This window comes from Hevea brasiliensis, chromosome 5, assembly GCF_030052815.1.
Source record: "Hevea brasiliensis isolate MT/VB/25A 57/8 chromosome 5, ASM3005281v1, whole genome shotgun sequence".
NCBI classification, from domain to species: Eukaryota; Viridiplantae; Streptophyta; class Magnoliopsida; order Malpighiales; family Euphorbiaceae; genus Hevea; species Hevea brasiliensis.
Window position 1 is genome coordinate 8,453,068 of NC_079497.1, and position 14,231 is coordinate 8,467,298.

General features: G+C 34.0%; 2 protein-coding genes across 2 annotated transcripts; one reads left to right on the forward strand and one right to left on the reverse strand.

The window, feature by feature from the left end:
• Window positions 1–16: 16 nt before the first annotated feature.
• Window positions 17–4,161, reverse strand: LOC110659761 (formin-like protein 11). Its single transcript, XM_021817803.2, has 4 exons — window positions 1,552–4,161; window positions 1,285–1,475; window positions 951–1,186; window positions 17–843 (listed from the first exon to the last, which is right to left on the reverse strand). Exons 1-4 carry the CDS (start codon window positions 3,453–3,455, stop codon window positions 115–117), a joined length of 3,060 nt encoding a protein of 1,019 aa, XP_021673495.2. The 5' UTR covers window positions 3,456–4,161; the 3' UTR covers window positions 17–114.
• A 4,493-nt stretch (window positions 4,162–8,654) lies between these two features.
• On the forward strand, window positions 8,655–13,561 carry LOC110659762 (respiratory burst oxidase homolog protein B). Its single transcript, XM_021817804.2, has 13 exons — window positions 8,655–8,812; window positions 9,162–9,727; window positions 9,846–10,005; window positions 10,223–10,271; window positions 10,356–10,469; window positions 10,649–11,077; window positions 11,199–11,585; window positions 11,700–11,795; window positions 11,892–12,007; window positions 12,108–12,210; window positions 12,315–12,391; window positions 12,486–13,000; window positions 13,266–13,561. Exons 2-13 carry the CDS (start codon window positions 9,232–9,234, stop codon window positions 13,373–13,375), a joined length of 2,652 nt encoding a protein of 883 aa, XP_021673496.2. The 5' UTR covers window positions 8,655–8,812; window positions 9,162–9,231; the 3' UTR covers window positions 13,376–13,561.
• The last annotated feature ends 670 nt before the right edge of the window (window positions 13,562–14,231 follow it).

Consider the following 14,231-nt stretch of genomic DNA (forward strand, 5'->3'; position numbering starts at 1 on the left):
GCTTGGCAACTGAATCTAAACAAGCCAAAACTCTACATGAAAATTCAAAAAGAGAAAAAAAGCTTTCATTTTTAGTTGGTGATTTGATATAAACACACCAATTAGCAATCCAATCTACCGAAATGGAGCAAGTGGGTTTGGACTTTTGGGGACTTTAAGGCTCCTAAGCTCCTTACACACATGATCTAACATCCCCAGAAAGTCTCTAACAATCACAAATATGCGAAGTGGGTTAGCTTCTTCTTTGCTCACATCTCCATGAAAGTACTCGGTAATTTCTCTAACATGTAATAGGACTCTATGTTCATCTTGCTGCAACTCCTTCAGATTCCTTTCTGCATAATTTAGGAATGTTTTCATTGAATGAACGAAGTTTCCACTCTTTTCATCTGTCAACAAGTCCTTGAGTATTAGATTTTTCAATTTAGCCATTCCATCTGAAAGGTTTGAGACTGAGCTCGCAAGAACATCCAGGTCAATTGTAGCTGTTTTCTTGACATTGTAGAGTTCTGTACTTAGACCTGACACAAGCTCTAGACCCATTCTTCTGTAATCTTCTTCTCGTTCTTCAATGGTCTTGCTTTTGTTCTTCTGATTGATCCTTCCCATAATACTGTCTGATACTCGAATCCCTTCTGACCGAATTATTTCTTGGACTACAAAATGGAGTAAGGTGGTTTTCCCATCTGTTCCCTTGACATCAGCAAGCTTAAGCAGGGCATCAAGCTTGAATGCTCTAGCACCTCCTCTAATTGTTCCAACGTTCATACGATTGCCTGTTTTGAGTACTGCTTCCAGTAATTTCAAGAAGAGCCTACTTGACCTGAGTTCTTTGCAGGCCTCCTTATGAAAAAATAGAATGAATGAGAGAGAGAGGCATAAGTTTTTCTGAAATATTCATTTCCTTTAATAAAATACAGACTAGCGTGCTATGAAGTTTGATCAGTTACCTCCAGCATTGAGAAAGAGTTTCTCAGATGAACCACCTCATCTTCAAAATTTTCTCTATAAAGCATTGCTTCAACTCTTAGAAAGGAAAATGGTATGGTAAGCGCTACTTTAACAAACTTTTCTATGAAACCCAATTCATTGATATCTCCTTTATACTCTGCAAGCTTAGCCTCTTCTTCCTTGGTGGGTACCATCTTTGCAAGTGCCTCTAGTTGTTGTAAACACAAGCCATCCCCTGCTTTCCACAATTCAAATGAATATTACTTTCAGCTTTGCTGCTTCGATTGATTGTAACTGGCTATAATGCTTTGTGAAGATTTATAAGCTATATACCTCTTACTAGGGCTTCGCATACTTGCTCAGGATTTGCATTCAAGGCTTTTGAGAGTATGGTTAAATTCTGTAGTCTCTTTGGCTCTAGGACATGCTTGCTTGGAGAGGGGGTTTTGCTCTTTGCTTCATCATTCTTCATTGTACCTTTTAAGTTGTATCCAAAAAGAGATTCAATCATCTCCTCATCTAACCTGTTGCGAAATCACAGATTGGTGAACTCCAAGCAGGAGAGTGGAAATATATTGCAAGTAATAAGGGAGGACTTACTCGAATGAGCTTGATCTTATCTTGTCCCACACCATACTACGATCTGGTGCAGCTCTAACTTTGTCCCAATGAAGAGGCTTTAATTTTGGAAGGGGAGCTCCATCTTTTCCAAATTGTGCATGTTGAGGAAGTTGAGATGGCGGAGGAGGTGGGCCTTTGGTAGAGCTACTATTTCCTTTTATAAATGGAGGTGGGCAAGGTGGAGGAGGCGGACCTTTGGACGAGCTACTGTTTCCTTGAATAAATGGAGGTGGACAAGGTAGAGGCGGCGGACCTTTGGAAGAGGTACTATTTCCTTGAATAAAAGGAGGTGGAGGTGGGCATGGTGGAGGAGGTGGGCCTTTGGCAAAGCTAGTATTTCCTGGTAGAAATGGAGGTGGGCATGGTGGAAGAGGGATGCTCGATCGAGCTTGTGAAGTCTCGGGAGATTTCTGGGGTGATGACAGCAAGTCATTTTGAGATTTCTGGTTTGATCCTGAAGAAGAATCTGACTTCCTAGGAGATGATAAATTTGTCAAAGGAGAAGAACATGAAGCTTTATCTGTATTTCTGGTAGACCACGAAGGTGTGCGCGAAGGAAGGAAGCGCATACTTGGTGTCAAGGCAGGTCGAGGCGGAGGTGGAGGTGGGGATGGAGGTGCAAAATTCTCATCAGAATCTAAAGGAGATGAAACTGTCAGATTTTCTGCTCTGAAAATTTCTGGAGATTGAGGAAAATTTGCTTGTAAATTCAAAGCAGGAGTTGAGATGCATTCTGAAGTTGCTTGTGGAATGTCTAATTTTTTGGAAGAAGTTAGAGGAGATGGTGGTGTCATAGTCACAATTGAATGGGATATTTCTGACATGTCACTAAGACTGCCAGCTGAAGCATTGGAAAACCTGATATGAGATGAATGTGAATCAACAAAAGAATGAAAAGATTCATCATCAGAGGAATGGCCTTCAATGGGAATAACTTCATCCTCGGGGAAAAAATTTCCACCATCAGATTCATACTTAAGAGATTCTACATCCCCATGAACAGACATGATTTCCCTTGTGGAAGAACTACTAGAATTGTCAAATTCTGATTTTATTATCAATTCTTGGTTTGATTCCTTCCCCTCGTGAAATGCACATTTTGGCATGCTATGATTTGATGATGTATCTAATGCTTCAGTAGTTTGTTTAAGGCAAGTATTATGTTGCTCTAAATCTCTTTCTAATGAATTGAGATACAATAGATCAAGGCCAGGATTTAAGCTCACCTTTCTTGCTGACTTTTGGGAAAATATATACTTAGATTTACCGATGGTTCTTCCCTTTTTCTTGTAGACCGACATCAGTCTTGCAGATATTCTTTTGTTCTTTTTGAATTTTCCAGAGACCCAGATAAGCCCAAGAACGCAGACAATGAAGGCAACTCCTGCTGACACAAGAATTGCTGCTAGAATTATTCTAAATTTGCCATCATCCCTGTGCTTCATTAGAGTGCTGTGCGCTGGTGGGATTGAATTTGAGTGATGTGGTGGAGGATGGGAGTGTACTTGGATTGGCAACACAGAAACAGGAGGTGGAGCCTCAGCTTCCATGATGGGTGAAGGAGATGGTGCTGGTGACACAAATTCACTTGGTGGGCTTCTTGTTTTGTAGCTTTTCAATCCAAGTAAAGCCCTGAATTTTTGCACAATCAAAGTTTCTTTTTTGTCATTCTCGTCCTTTCCTGAAACTTTCTCAATCTGCTTCTCATTACCATCTTCACTTTCCTCCCTGAAATCCAACTTTTGTAGGCTGTGAACTTTGAAGTACTCTGCTGCAACCAATGAAGCATCAGCAATAAAAATGTGGGTACTTCGTAATGATAAGAACATGAAAATGGTTATAATGAGGAAGATGATGTGGAGAATCTGATAAGAAGAGCCCATGTTCTTCAACCAGAAATCATCAAAGCATCAATATCTAACTTTCTGCTTATAAATCTGGTTCATTTTTGCTCCATTCTTTTTCAGAAAAAAAAAAAGAAAAAAAAAAGAACATTTATTTTAGGGAGGTGTAGGTACTGTGTAAGGAAGAACATGCATTTCAGTCTTTAATGCTACTCCAAGGAACCCCTGACGAGGGCAGTTGGAGTTGTACTGGGCCTTCCTTACTTATCCATTCATGCACACTTCTCTCTTTTCACCTCCATAAATTCTCCTGCAAAACACTGTTAATAATCACCACATTTTGTCTTTAGGAGGCTGTCCACTAATTTTCATTTTTGATTCCCTTTCTTATGTCTCTGTTACTTTCTTGTTATGCTGTTTGCTAGAGAAAAGCTGTTTAATTGATTCTTGCTTTTATGCTGTTCATCCTTCATGTAACTTACAATTTCTGCTCATATTTTGAGATATTAGTAGCTAAGCTTCTATGAACCAGGCGAGAGAAAGTTTCTATCAGGGACCCACTTTGGTTGGACATGCCTACCCATCAAGAGGGTGTTAGTTGAAGTTTTCTCCAACCCCCATTATTGAATTGAGAGAGAAATGGTCCATCACTTTCTCATGTGAGAGTATGTGACCTTCCATTGAGAGACACAAGAACAACATATCTAGGAGAGAAAACAATCTTGAATGATGAATTATGAGAAGATAAAGAGATTGCTATTTTGTTACTAGATTATTAGTAGTCTCTTTCACTCCCTTTTAATGGTTTCAACTTGCTAGTTGGTTATTGTTGCTTTCAGGTTCACAATATCTGCAGTTGGGTAGGAGTAAAGTTAATTTCAGAACCCTTTTAGGAAGCAATTAGCCCTGTGCTGCCTCTTACCTAACCATAGAAAATAGAAAGCAAAACAGAGGTGGTCTAATCTAGATCAACCAACTAGATCATCGGCATATAATGGTGCTATATTAATTAACAAGAAGGGTGAGATTAATTAGTCGTTAAGCCCATTCAGAACATTCACTACCAAATTTAAGGGCCCTCACTTGGGCTTGGCAGTTGAACATTTTGTTCAATTCATTAAGATTTTGGGCCTCAAATTTTATTCTAATTTTTTTTAAAATAAATAACATATACACATAAATTAAAAATTGAATTGAACTGTTATTAAAAAAGTCTGTCCTATATGACCCACATTCTCACTATACGATATGAGATCTTGAAGAATCATCTTCTAGACACACTCAACTCACTAACAGATCTCAATCAGGACTACACCTTAAAATAAACTTGAGAAACAATATATATATATATATATATATAAATAATAAAATAATATACTTATATATAAATTTATAATATACCTCAATTTATCTCTGAACCAAATTTAATCATTTCCATTTTGAATTGGCCAGTGACAGGATCTAAGTGAAGGTGGTGTTGCTTGGCAGTTTTATACAAACATGAACATAATAGGGCCCATGCTCACCGCTGTTACAGTGATCAATAAAGAAATCTCTGTCGGACCTCATCAATTGAAATCATGGAGTGGACAAGATAATGGTCTTCTAAATAAACAGAGAGAGAAATCCTCTCCTCTGAACAAATTTTGTAGCAAATTTACGGAAAAAATAAATAAATAAGGTTTTATATTTTCAACAAAGAGTTAAATAAGATTAAAATTAAGTTTTGAATTAAATAAATTTTAATATTTTTTAATAAGACTAAATAAGTTCATATATAATAAAATATAAAATTTTAATAATAAAATATTATTTTTTCTAATTTTAAATATTAAAAATTATTTATTAATTTTAATTAAAATAAAATTTAAAAATAGAAAAATATGGTGAACACAAATTTTTTAATATTAAAATTATTGTGTAAATATCTTATTATTTAAATAACTAAAAAAATAATATTTTATTAAATATAAATTTATTTAATCTTAATTAGAAAATACATTAACTTATTTAACTAAAAATTTAATTTTCAATTAATTCAATCTGAAAGTACAGAGCCTTATTTAATATTTTTTCTGCAAATTTGCCTCCATCTCTATGCATGCACAGAGTGAGGTGAAACTCTGCAAGATTTATTCAAATTTACTACACCACCCCAATAAAAAGAAAAAGAAAAAAAAATCTGCACTTATTATTCATCAATAGTGACATTCCATACACAGCTCATGCATATAATTACAAGTGAATTTTGTACCAAATTAACTAGTACATGTACTATAGATTTGTAAGAAGCTTTTATTTTTAAACGGCACAAGAGACGAGAGCCTTTGAGCTTCTGCATGGATTGTGGATATATATGCGTAGATTTATAAGTGAGTTTAAGATTTCTTTCAATCAGTAATTAACTGAGAGTGAATATTTATATAGTAAGTCTTATGTTCCTATTTGTGCGTATGTTACACAAAAGAAAAAGCTAAAATTCAAGAGGGCGAGACGAGTGTCTAGCATGACTTGAGGTCCGTGAGTTAGTGAACATGCCAATTGGGGTTGCTCAGTGAGGCTAAGCCTTCGGGCTCTTACATCAGTTGTGGACGTGTGTATGGGTTCATAAGTATTGTCAAGACTCCTCTCAATCAGCAATTGACTGAGAGTGAGTATCGATACAATAAGTCTTCTATTTTCATGTGTGCATGTGTTTCATGAAAAAAAAAATCAAATTTGATTTAGATTTAATAAATAATACTCATATTCAATATAAGTATTCATTATCTAATTTTATTTATATAAATAATTAATAAAATATAATATATATTTTTTATAATAATAATATTTATAAATTTTTATACATTATATTATAAATAATAATAAATTTTAAATTAATTATTTATTAGAATATATAAAATTAAATAAATTTAAATAATATTAATTAAATTTAGAGTGAATTAAAATAATTAATGATAGATTCTAATTAGGTTTAAAACATATTTAAATATTAAAAATAATAATTAAATGTATTTTTTTTTCAAAGAAAAGAAATTTAAATTCAGTTATGGGGATCTTAGCAGAAATCTACTTCCTTACTTACTGGTACAGTTCTGAAATCATTTTCAACATTAGCATTCAACATCCTAATCTCCACTAGCTAATCCTGTGGCAAGTAGTACCCATCTAACTCTGCCATTGGCCTGTTATTGTCCAAATATGTAGAGACTGTCAGCCACCTTTGACCCACATCACTGTTTTGTTTGCAGTGATCGGTAAACGCGTGTGGGCTTACTTCTTCTATTTGCAGTGAATTTAGAAAATAAATGGCCAAGAAAATTCACTTGCAAGAGAATATTCACATCTTCACTTGTTTTTGACACATTCTTCTTCCATTGTCTTCTCTCTCTCTCTCTCTCTCTCTCTCTGTCTCTCTCTCTCCTGCTGCTGTCTGCAACTTAAAAAAAAAACATTGGTAGGGTCAAAACTGAAATTAGTGAGATATTGTGCGTTCAAATTTGACTGGTTTTTGGCTAAACCAAGAGGCTGGAAAGGCTGATTTAAAGAAACATGATAAACATTCTTCCTTCAATTTGCATTTTCAAACCCTAATTCCAATTCTTGCGTGGTATTTTCCCCTTTCTATTTTGTCTCCATCTTTCTGATACCTATTTAAAGTCAAGGCCTCTATTTACGTTTTATATATCCTGGATTAATTATTTAGTAATTATGATGTCATCTAATCATCATTATTAAGGATAATCATCATAATGAAAATAATAAAAACATAGATTTATTGAGGAAATAAATCAAAATCTTTATATGTATTATTTATTTTATTTAAATTTTTTAATTTTACATAATTTAACCATGAATTTTAAAATTTAAGAAATTTTATTTAAAACTTATAATTTAATTTAAAAATTTTGATTGTAGATGTTAAAAGTTAACATCTTCAAATTAAATTATATGTTTTAGATAAAATTTATTAAATTTTCAAAATTATGATTAAATTATTTAAAATTGTAAGTTTTGAATAAATGAATAATACATGTAAAATTTTTGATTTATTCTGTCAATTAATAAAAAAATAATTTTAGGAATTTCTTATTATTTTATTATATTTTTATCGAAATTTAAATTTAAAATCTGTCATAATTTTAAGCGACTTAATTAAGCTGTCCGACATATATTATTTGGATATTCCTAATTTCATGCAATAATGTCGGCTCTGCCATGATAATTAATCTCAGTTGAATAAAGATAAGCATTGTCCATGCATGATCTTGCCATGTGAATAATTTCTTAATTAAATAATAACAATTCAAAATAGCTTAATATATAATATTTTATATAATCATAACTTAGGAACATAAATGACAAACCACCTCTCATGATTATGGTTGAAAGTGGATTTACCACTAACTCAATAGCAAATTAAAGTAATATGGACTTTTTTTCTGGATGTCACATTTTGACAAATAAATTACTCTTGTAAGTTTCAATTTTTACATAGGCCCTTAGAACTTACTTAAGAGGGAGATTTTATGGGGAAGATAAGGTTTTTGAGGGTTTTTGAAAGTTTTTAAAACCATTAAAATTCTCAATTTATCAAATTGGGGTGTTGAAAAAGTTTTTTATAAATTAAATATTAGTTATTATCAATATTTACCTTCTCATTGATCTAAACAATATAAAATTATTAAATTATTATTTACTATCATATTAAAAAATAAGATAATATTAAAAAATCTTACTTTACCTTTTATTATTTTACCTTACTTTACTTAAAAAAATATTATCTTACCTCCTTACACCCTTCACAAACGAAATGTTAAAGTTATTATTTAACCTTATAGGATATTTAGTACAGATTAACAAGTAATAATTGTTGTTCTGTAATTTTTAATTATTCATTAATATTTATGTGGTTAAATGTTAATATGGGGACTATAACTTTTCACCATGGACAGTAAGACAAGAACTAGGAAAATTTAGGTACATTGTATTATTAAATTTAAGGTCCATTACCTGCTCCTAATTTTAGGATAAATTTTCTTAATGCTGGTTTGACGAAACTGGGTTGGTGTGGTGACATTCTTCTATTTTGAAAATTGATCGAAGGCATAGTGTGTATATATACAAGACCTAATCTAACCACTATACCATAACTAACAATTGAAACTACGCGCCAATGCGCCCCTAGATTTCCTTGTTTTTGACTTCTATTCCTTTTTATTATCCATTAGACCCACGACCGCCTCCCCATTACTGCATATAAAACTCTCTTCCCATTCCCCATTAGCTTCTCAACCTAAATATCTTTCTCAACGGTTCTTCCAAATTTCTCTCTTCCTCCCAATTTACAGCTTCATTACAGCCACTTTTCAACCAAGGAAACTTTAATTTCTCTGGTGAGAGATTTTGTTGTTATTGTTATTATTATTTTGAAATGCAAACTATAATGAAACTTCCTCTTGAAGCATAGAATATGTTGCTTTTTATATTTGCATTACGTTGCTTCATTAATTGGGGTTTGCATGGAAAATTCAAATTTTATTTTAGCCAATAGGACTTAACTAGGGGAAGCACTATTGTGGCAACTCAAAATGTTCATAGATTAGGGTAATAGGCCTCTAGAGGAAAAGGACATATATGCCCTTGTGTAGGACACAATCATTCAAGATTATGTTATTTTCTAATCTCCGGCAGGGTATCTCTAGAATTATCACCATCTTACAGAAAAAACAATCTTGATTACAGGATAACAAGCAAAATCCCGGGAAAAGTACTGTTTAGCTAGGAGGGGAGCAAGAAAAAGAAGATCAAAGAGATGGAGATTCAAGAAAACCAACAGGAAACATGGTCGGAGACAGAAAGCAACAGCAGCAGCAGAAGAGCTGGCTTCAGCGGTCCATTAGTGAGCAACAAAAGAAACAGCAGCAAGAAAAGTGCAAGATTCAAAGAAGAAGAATACGTGGAGATCACCCTAGACGTTCGCGATGACTCAGTTTCCGTTCACAACATAAAGGGAGGAGATTCGGAGACGGCATTTCTAGCTAGTCAATTGGAGAAAAGAAATCATCCTTCACTTGGATCACAGCTTTCGTTTCGACTGAGACAAGTTTCACAGGAGCTCAAGAGAATCACTTCTTCGAATACTTTTGACAAGGTTGACAGGAGCAAGTCTGGAGCTGCTCGTGCCCTGAAAGGGCTTAAGTTCATGACAAAAAATGTGGGAACCGAAGGCTGGCCTGAAGTTGAAGCAAGGTTTAATAAATTGGCTGTTGATGGATCACTTCCCAAGACTCGGTTTGGCCAATGCATAGGTACCTTAATAGTACATCAAGTTTTTTCAGATTCATATAATTAATACAATTAATAGATCAAACTGGAATGTAAAATGGTATCAAAATTTGATAAATTTTAGTTTAAATGTGTGAGCAGGGATGAATGAATCAAGTGAATTTGCAAGCGAACTATTTGATGCATTGGCTAGGAGTAGAGGGATAACATCAGCTTCAATAAGCAAGGCTGTGTTGCGTGAATTCTGGGAACAAATTACTGACCAGAGTTTTGATGCTAGGCTTCAAATCTTCTTTGGCATGTAAGGGTTTAAACATTCATTTTTATTGTTGCCCCATACGTTTGGTTGAATAATTTATAATTCAATTTTTTTTAAGACTTAAATTAATGCATATCAGAAAAATAAAATGGATTTTTTTTTTTTATTTCACTTCGAATGAGACTCTGAAAACATTTTTAACATTGAAAGGAGAAAATTTAAGGAATGAAGGTTTATAACAAAATTGTGTCAAATGCAGGGTTGACAAAAATGCGGATGGCAGGATCACCGAAGAAGAGGTGAAGGAGGTGAGATTTTTGAAAATTAAAATGTCAAAATGCTAACACCACGTCATTTAATCCAAACCTTACATTTGTTTTCTTGAATTTCAGATTATTGCTTTAAGTGCTTCAGCTAATAAGCTATCAAAGATTCAAGAACGAGCTGAGGAGTATGCTGCTCTGATCATGGAAGAATTGGACCCAGACAATCTTGGATACATTGAGGTCCATATCCAAACACTGTCCTTTCTTTCTTGGGCTTCAACTTTAAATAAACTAAACTCAACTTTAGCCCAATCCAAATGGGTCACTGTTGATAAAAAAACAAACCCACTTGAAACCCATTAAAGATAATTCAATTCCTCTAACAATGTCCCTTTTTTTTTTCTTTTTGGTTGGTCCAGCTTTATAACTTGGAAATGCTGCTTCTCCAAGCTCCAAATCAATCGACAAACTTGGCTACAGATAGTCGAGCTTTAAGCCAATTACTAAGCCAAAAGCTTGTGCCAACCAAAGATCACAACCCAATAAAGAGATGCTACAGAAGCGTGGCCTACTTCGTTGAGGACAATTGGAAGAGAATTTGGGTGATGGGCCTATGGCTTGGAATCTGCGCAGGACTCTTTACTTGGAAATTCATTCAGTACAAACATCGAGCGGTGTTCGATGTCATGGGCTACTGTGTTACCACCGCTAAGGGTGCAGCTGAAACCACCAAGTTCAACATGGCTTTAATTCTTTTACCCGTGTGTAGAAATACCATTACTTGGCTTAGAAGCAACACTAAGTTAGGAGCAGTCGTTCCCTTTGATGATAATATCAACTTCCATAAGGTATGATCCCATTTCAATTTGTTAAAGTTTCTACTAATTATGAAAATGATGAAGTTCTTGAACATTCATAAGTTTGAGCAACTTTGCATATCTTTGACATGAACATATACATGATTTACAGGTAGTTGCTTTGGGGATAGCTATTGGAGTTGGGTTACATGCTGGTGCACATTTAACATGCGACTTTCCTAGGCTACTACATGCCACAGATGAAGAGTATGAGCCAATGAAGCCATTCTTTGGCGATGACCGACCAGATAACTACTGGTGGTTCGTGAAAGGGACAGAAGGTTGGACTGGCGTGGTGATGGTGGTGCTCATGGCTATAGCCTATATATTAGCCCAACCTTGGTTCCGCCGGAATAGGCTAAACCTCCCTAACACCCTGAAGAAGCTCACCGGATTCAATGCCTTCTGGTATTCACACCACTTATTTGTTATCGTCTACGCCCTCTTCATCGTTCATGGATACTATCTTTACCTTTCCAAGAAATGGTACAAGAAAACGGTAAGCTTAGTTCTTCAAGAACTAATACCAAAATTATAGAATATATTTACATTATTTTAATTTTCAAGCTCTTTTTTGTTTAATACTTAATTTTTTTTTTGGCAATGTAATCAGACGTGGATGTATCTCGCTATTCCAATGGGATTATATGCTTGTGAACGTTTGATTCGTGCATTCAGATCAGGCTATAAATCAGCGAGGATTTTGAAGGTATATAAATTAATTTACACTTAATTTTCTTTGGTATTTATTTAATATATATTCAAGTTGTCTAATGATGAAGAAATAAAACTCCAAAAAAATCAGGTGGCTGTCTACCCTGGAAACGTACTGGCACTGCACATGTCCAAGCCTCAAGGATTTAGGTATACTAGTGGGCAATATATCTTTGTGAATTGTTCAGCTGTTTCCCCATTTCAATGGTAAGTTAATCATTGTTAATTACGCTATGGAAATAGAAAAGAAATATTAATTACAAATAGTCAAGAATTGATAGTGATCAAGGTGTTGAACTAATTTCAGGCATCCATTTTCAATTACTTCTGCTCCTGGAGATGATTATCTGAGCATCCATATTCGCACCTTGGGTGACTGGACATCACAGCTCAAAGCTGTCTTCTCTAAGGTATTTATACATACCTCCAAGATTAATTCTATTATTTCCAATAAGCAAATTTCCATTTACCATCATCTGATTACATATATGCTGCTTCTGGTGTATAATTGAAGGTATGTCAACCTGCATCAAGCAATCAAAGTGGCCTGCTAAGAGCTGATATAGCAAGTGCTGACAACAATAAGCCTAGGTATTTCTTTTCTTCAAATTTTCCTTCGAACTTTTTGTTTTCCTTCCAAATCTTAGAAGGGTATGTAATTTTGGTGTACATTACTAATTAGCAGGCTGCCAAAGCTCTTAATTGATGGCCCATATGGAGCACCAGCACAGGACTACAAAAAATATGATGTTCTCCTCCTCGTTGGGCTTGGAATTGGTGCCACTCCTCTAATAAGCATAGTCAAGGATGTGCTTAACAATATTAAGCAGCAAAAAGAAATAGAAGAAGGGATAGTAGAGAGTGGCATAAAGGGCAACAAGAGAAAACCTTTTGCCACTAAACGAGCTTATTTTTATTGGGTTACTCGTGAACAAGGCTCATTCGAGTGGTTTAGGGGTGTAATGAACGAAGTAGCTGAGTATGATGAAGATAGAGTCATCGAGCTTCATAATTATTGTACAAGTGTTTATGAAGAAGGAGATGCTCGATCTGCATTAATCACCATGCTTCAATCTCTTCAACATGCTAAAAATGGTGTTGACATAGTCTCTGAAACACGTGTTAAGACTCATTTTGCTAGACCTAATTGGCGTAAAGTTTTCAAGCATGTAGCTGTTAATTATCCTGATCAAAGAGTTGGTAAGTACATTGCTTTAATTAAGTTTAATTAATGCTCTAATTTAACTTGTTATTCAAGTTTCATTTTAGGAGAAATTCCTGTCTATTTCTAGTCCATCATGAATTCAAAACACATTATGCATAGTGAGACTCATATATTTGTGTCTTCTATCTATGATTGACCAAGTTTAAGCAACAGATGCTATTGAACCTATAATTTAATGAACTTTTTTGAAAAAAATGTTGTTTCAAGCTGCTGATTGCAATTTACATGTTTTTGCCGCAGGAGTGTTTTATTGTGGTGCACCTGGATTGACCGGAGAACTAAGAAGGCTAGCTCAAGACTTTTCCAGGAAAACTACTACCAAGTTTGATTTTCATAAAGAGAATTTCTAATAAATTATTTTTAAAAAATAAATATATTTTTTTAAAATGTAATTTTGTTCCTTTTTTTTTTCTTATATACTTAGAAAAATGCAGTGTAATCAAAGTAAAAGAACAGCATTGATTCTTGTTTATAGTGCAAAGACTTGTTTTGGGATGCAATATGTATATATATATGAAGCGAAACTTAGTCAGCAATATGTTAGTCAGCAATATGTTATTGCTTTTAGCCAAAGCATTGAAGGAGATATTCTTGCAAAAGGAATCAAATTAAAAAAAAAAATTGCTTTAGTTTAATTATTGTTAAAAATAATATGTAGCATCCATCGCTCAACATTATGTTAAAATTTAAAACCATTAATAAAAGCGTAACTCTAACTTCTTATAGTATAGCAATACATGTGCGTACAAGTGCTATGTGTCAAAAGAGCCTAAGCGTCGTGGATCAAAAAGGATATAGGCAGAATATTAGTCAATTGAGCTATCCTCACTCGGTATCAACAATTCCCAACACTGCTAGAAATTTGAAATCATGACCTTAAATATGTTATCAATCATAGGATCAAGCGCTTATTAACATACCAAAAGTTTAAACTATTAACAGAGATGCAACTTTAATTCTTTATAACATAGCAGCTCGAGCGCCATAGGTAGGATGCTGGCTCATTAAGCTATCCCCACTTAATATCAATATAATATTTCATCAATCAATAAATTTTAATTCAATAATATTAAAACTTCCTCTAAAATTATATAATCTCAAATTCAAGCTTCAAATAAATTGTATAAATATTTATATATGTGACAAATTAACTTAAATCCAATGCTAGAAATGATAACATTTATTCCCTTCCTTTGCTAGCTAATA

What these genes read in the sequence shown, in the direction of transcription:
- LOC110659761 (XM_021817803.2), bottom strand. Translation starts at nt 3,455, where the DNA reads ATGGGCTCTTCTTATCAGATTCTCCACATCATCTTCCTCATTATAACC. An exon ending in ATAAGATCAAGCTCATTCGA is followed by an intron (nt 1,476 to 1,551) that starts GTAAGTCCTCCC and finishes ATTTCGCAACAG; the next exon opens with GTTAGATGAGGAGATGATTG. An exon ending in ATGCGAAGCCCTAGTAAGAG is followed by an intron (nt 1,187 to 1,284) that starts GTATATAGCTTA and finishes TGTGGAAAGCAG; the next exon opens with GGGATGGCTTGTGTTTACAA.
- LOC110659762 (XM_021817804.2), top strand. Translation starts at nt 9,232, where the DNA reads ATGGAGATTCAAGAAAACCAACAGGAAACATGGTCGGAGACAGAAAGC. An exon ending in ACAATCTTGGATACATTGAG is followed by an intron (nt 10,470 to 10,648) that starts GTCCATATCCAA and finishes TGGTTGGTCCAG; the next exon opens with CTTTATAACTTGGAAATGCT. An exon ending in AGAAATGGTACAAGAAAACG is followed by an intron (nt 11,586 to 11,699) that starts GTAAGCTTAGTT and finishes CAATGTAATCAG; the next exon opens with ACGTGGATGTATCTCGCTAT.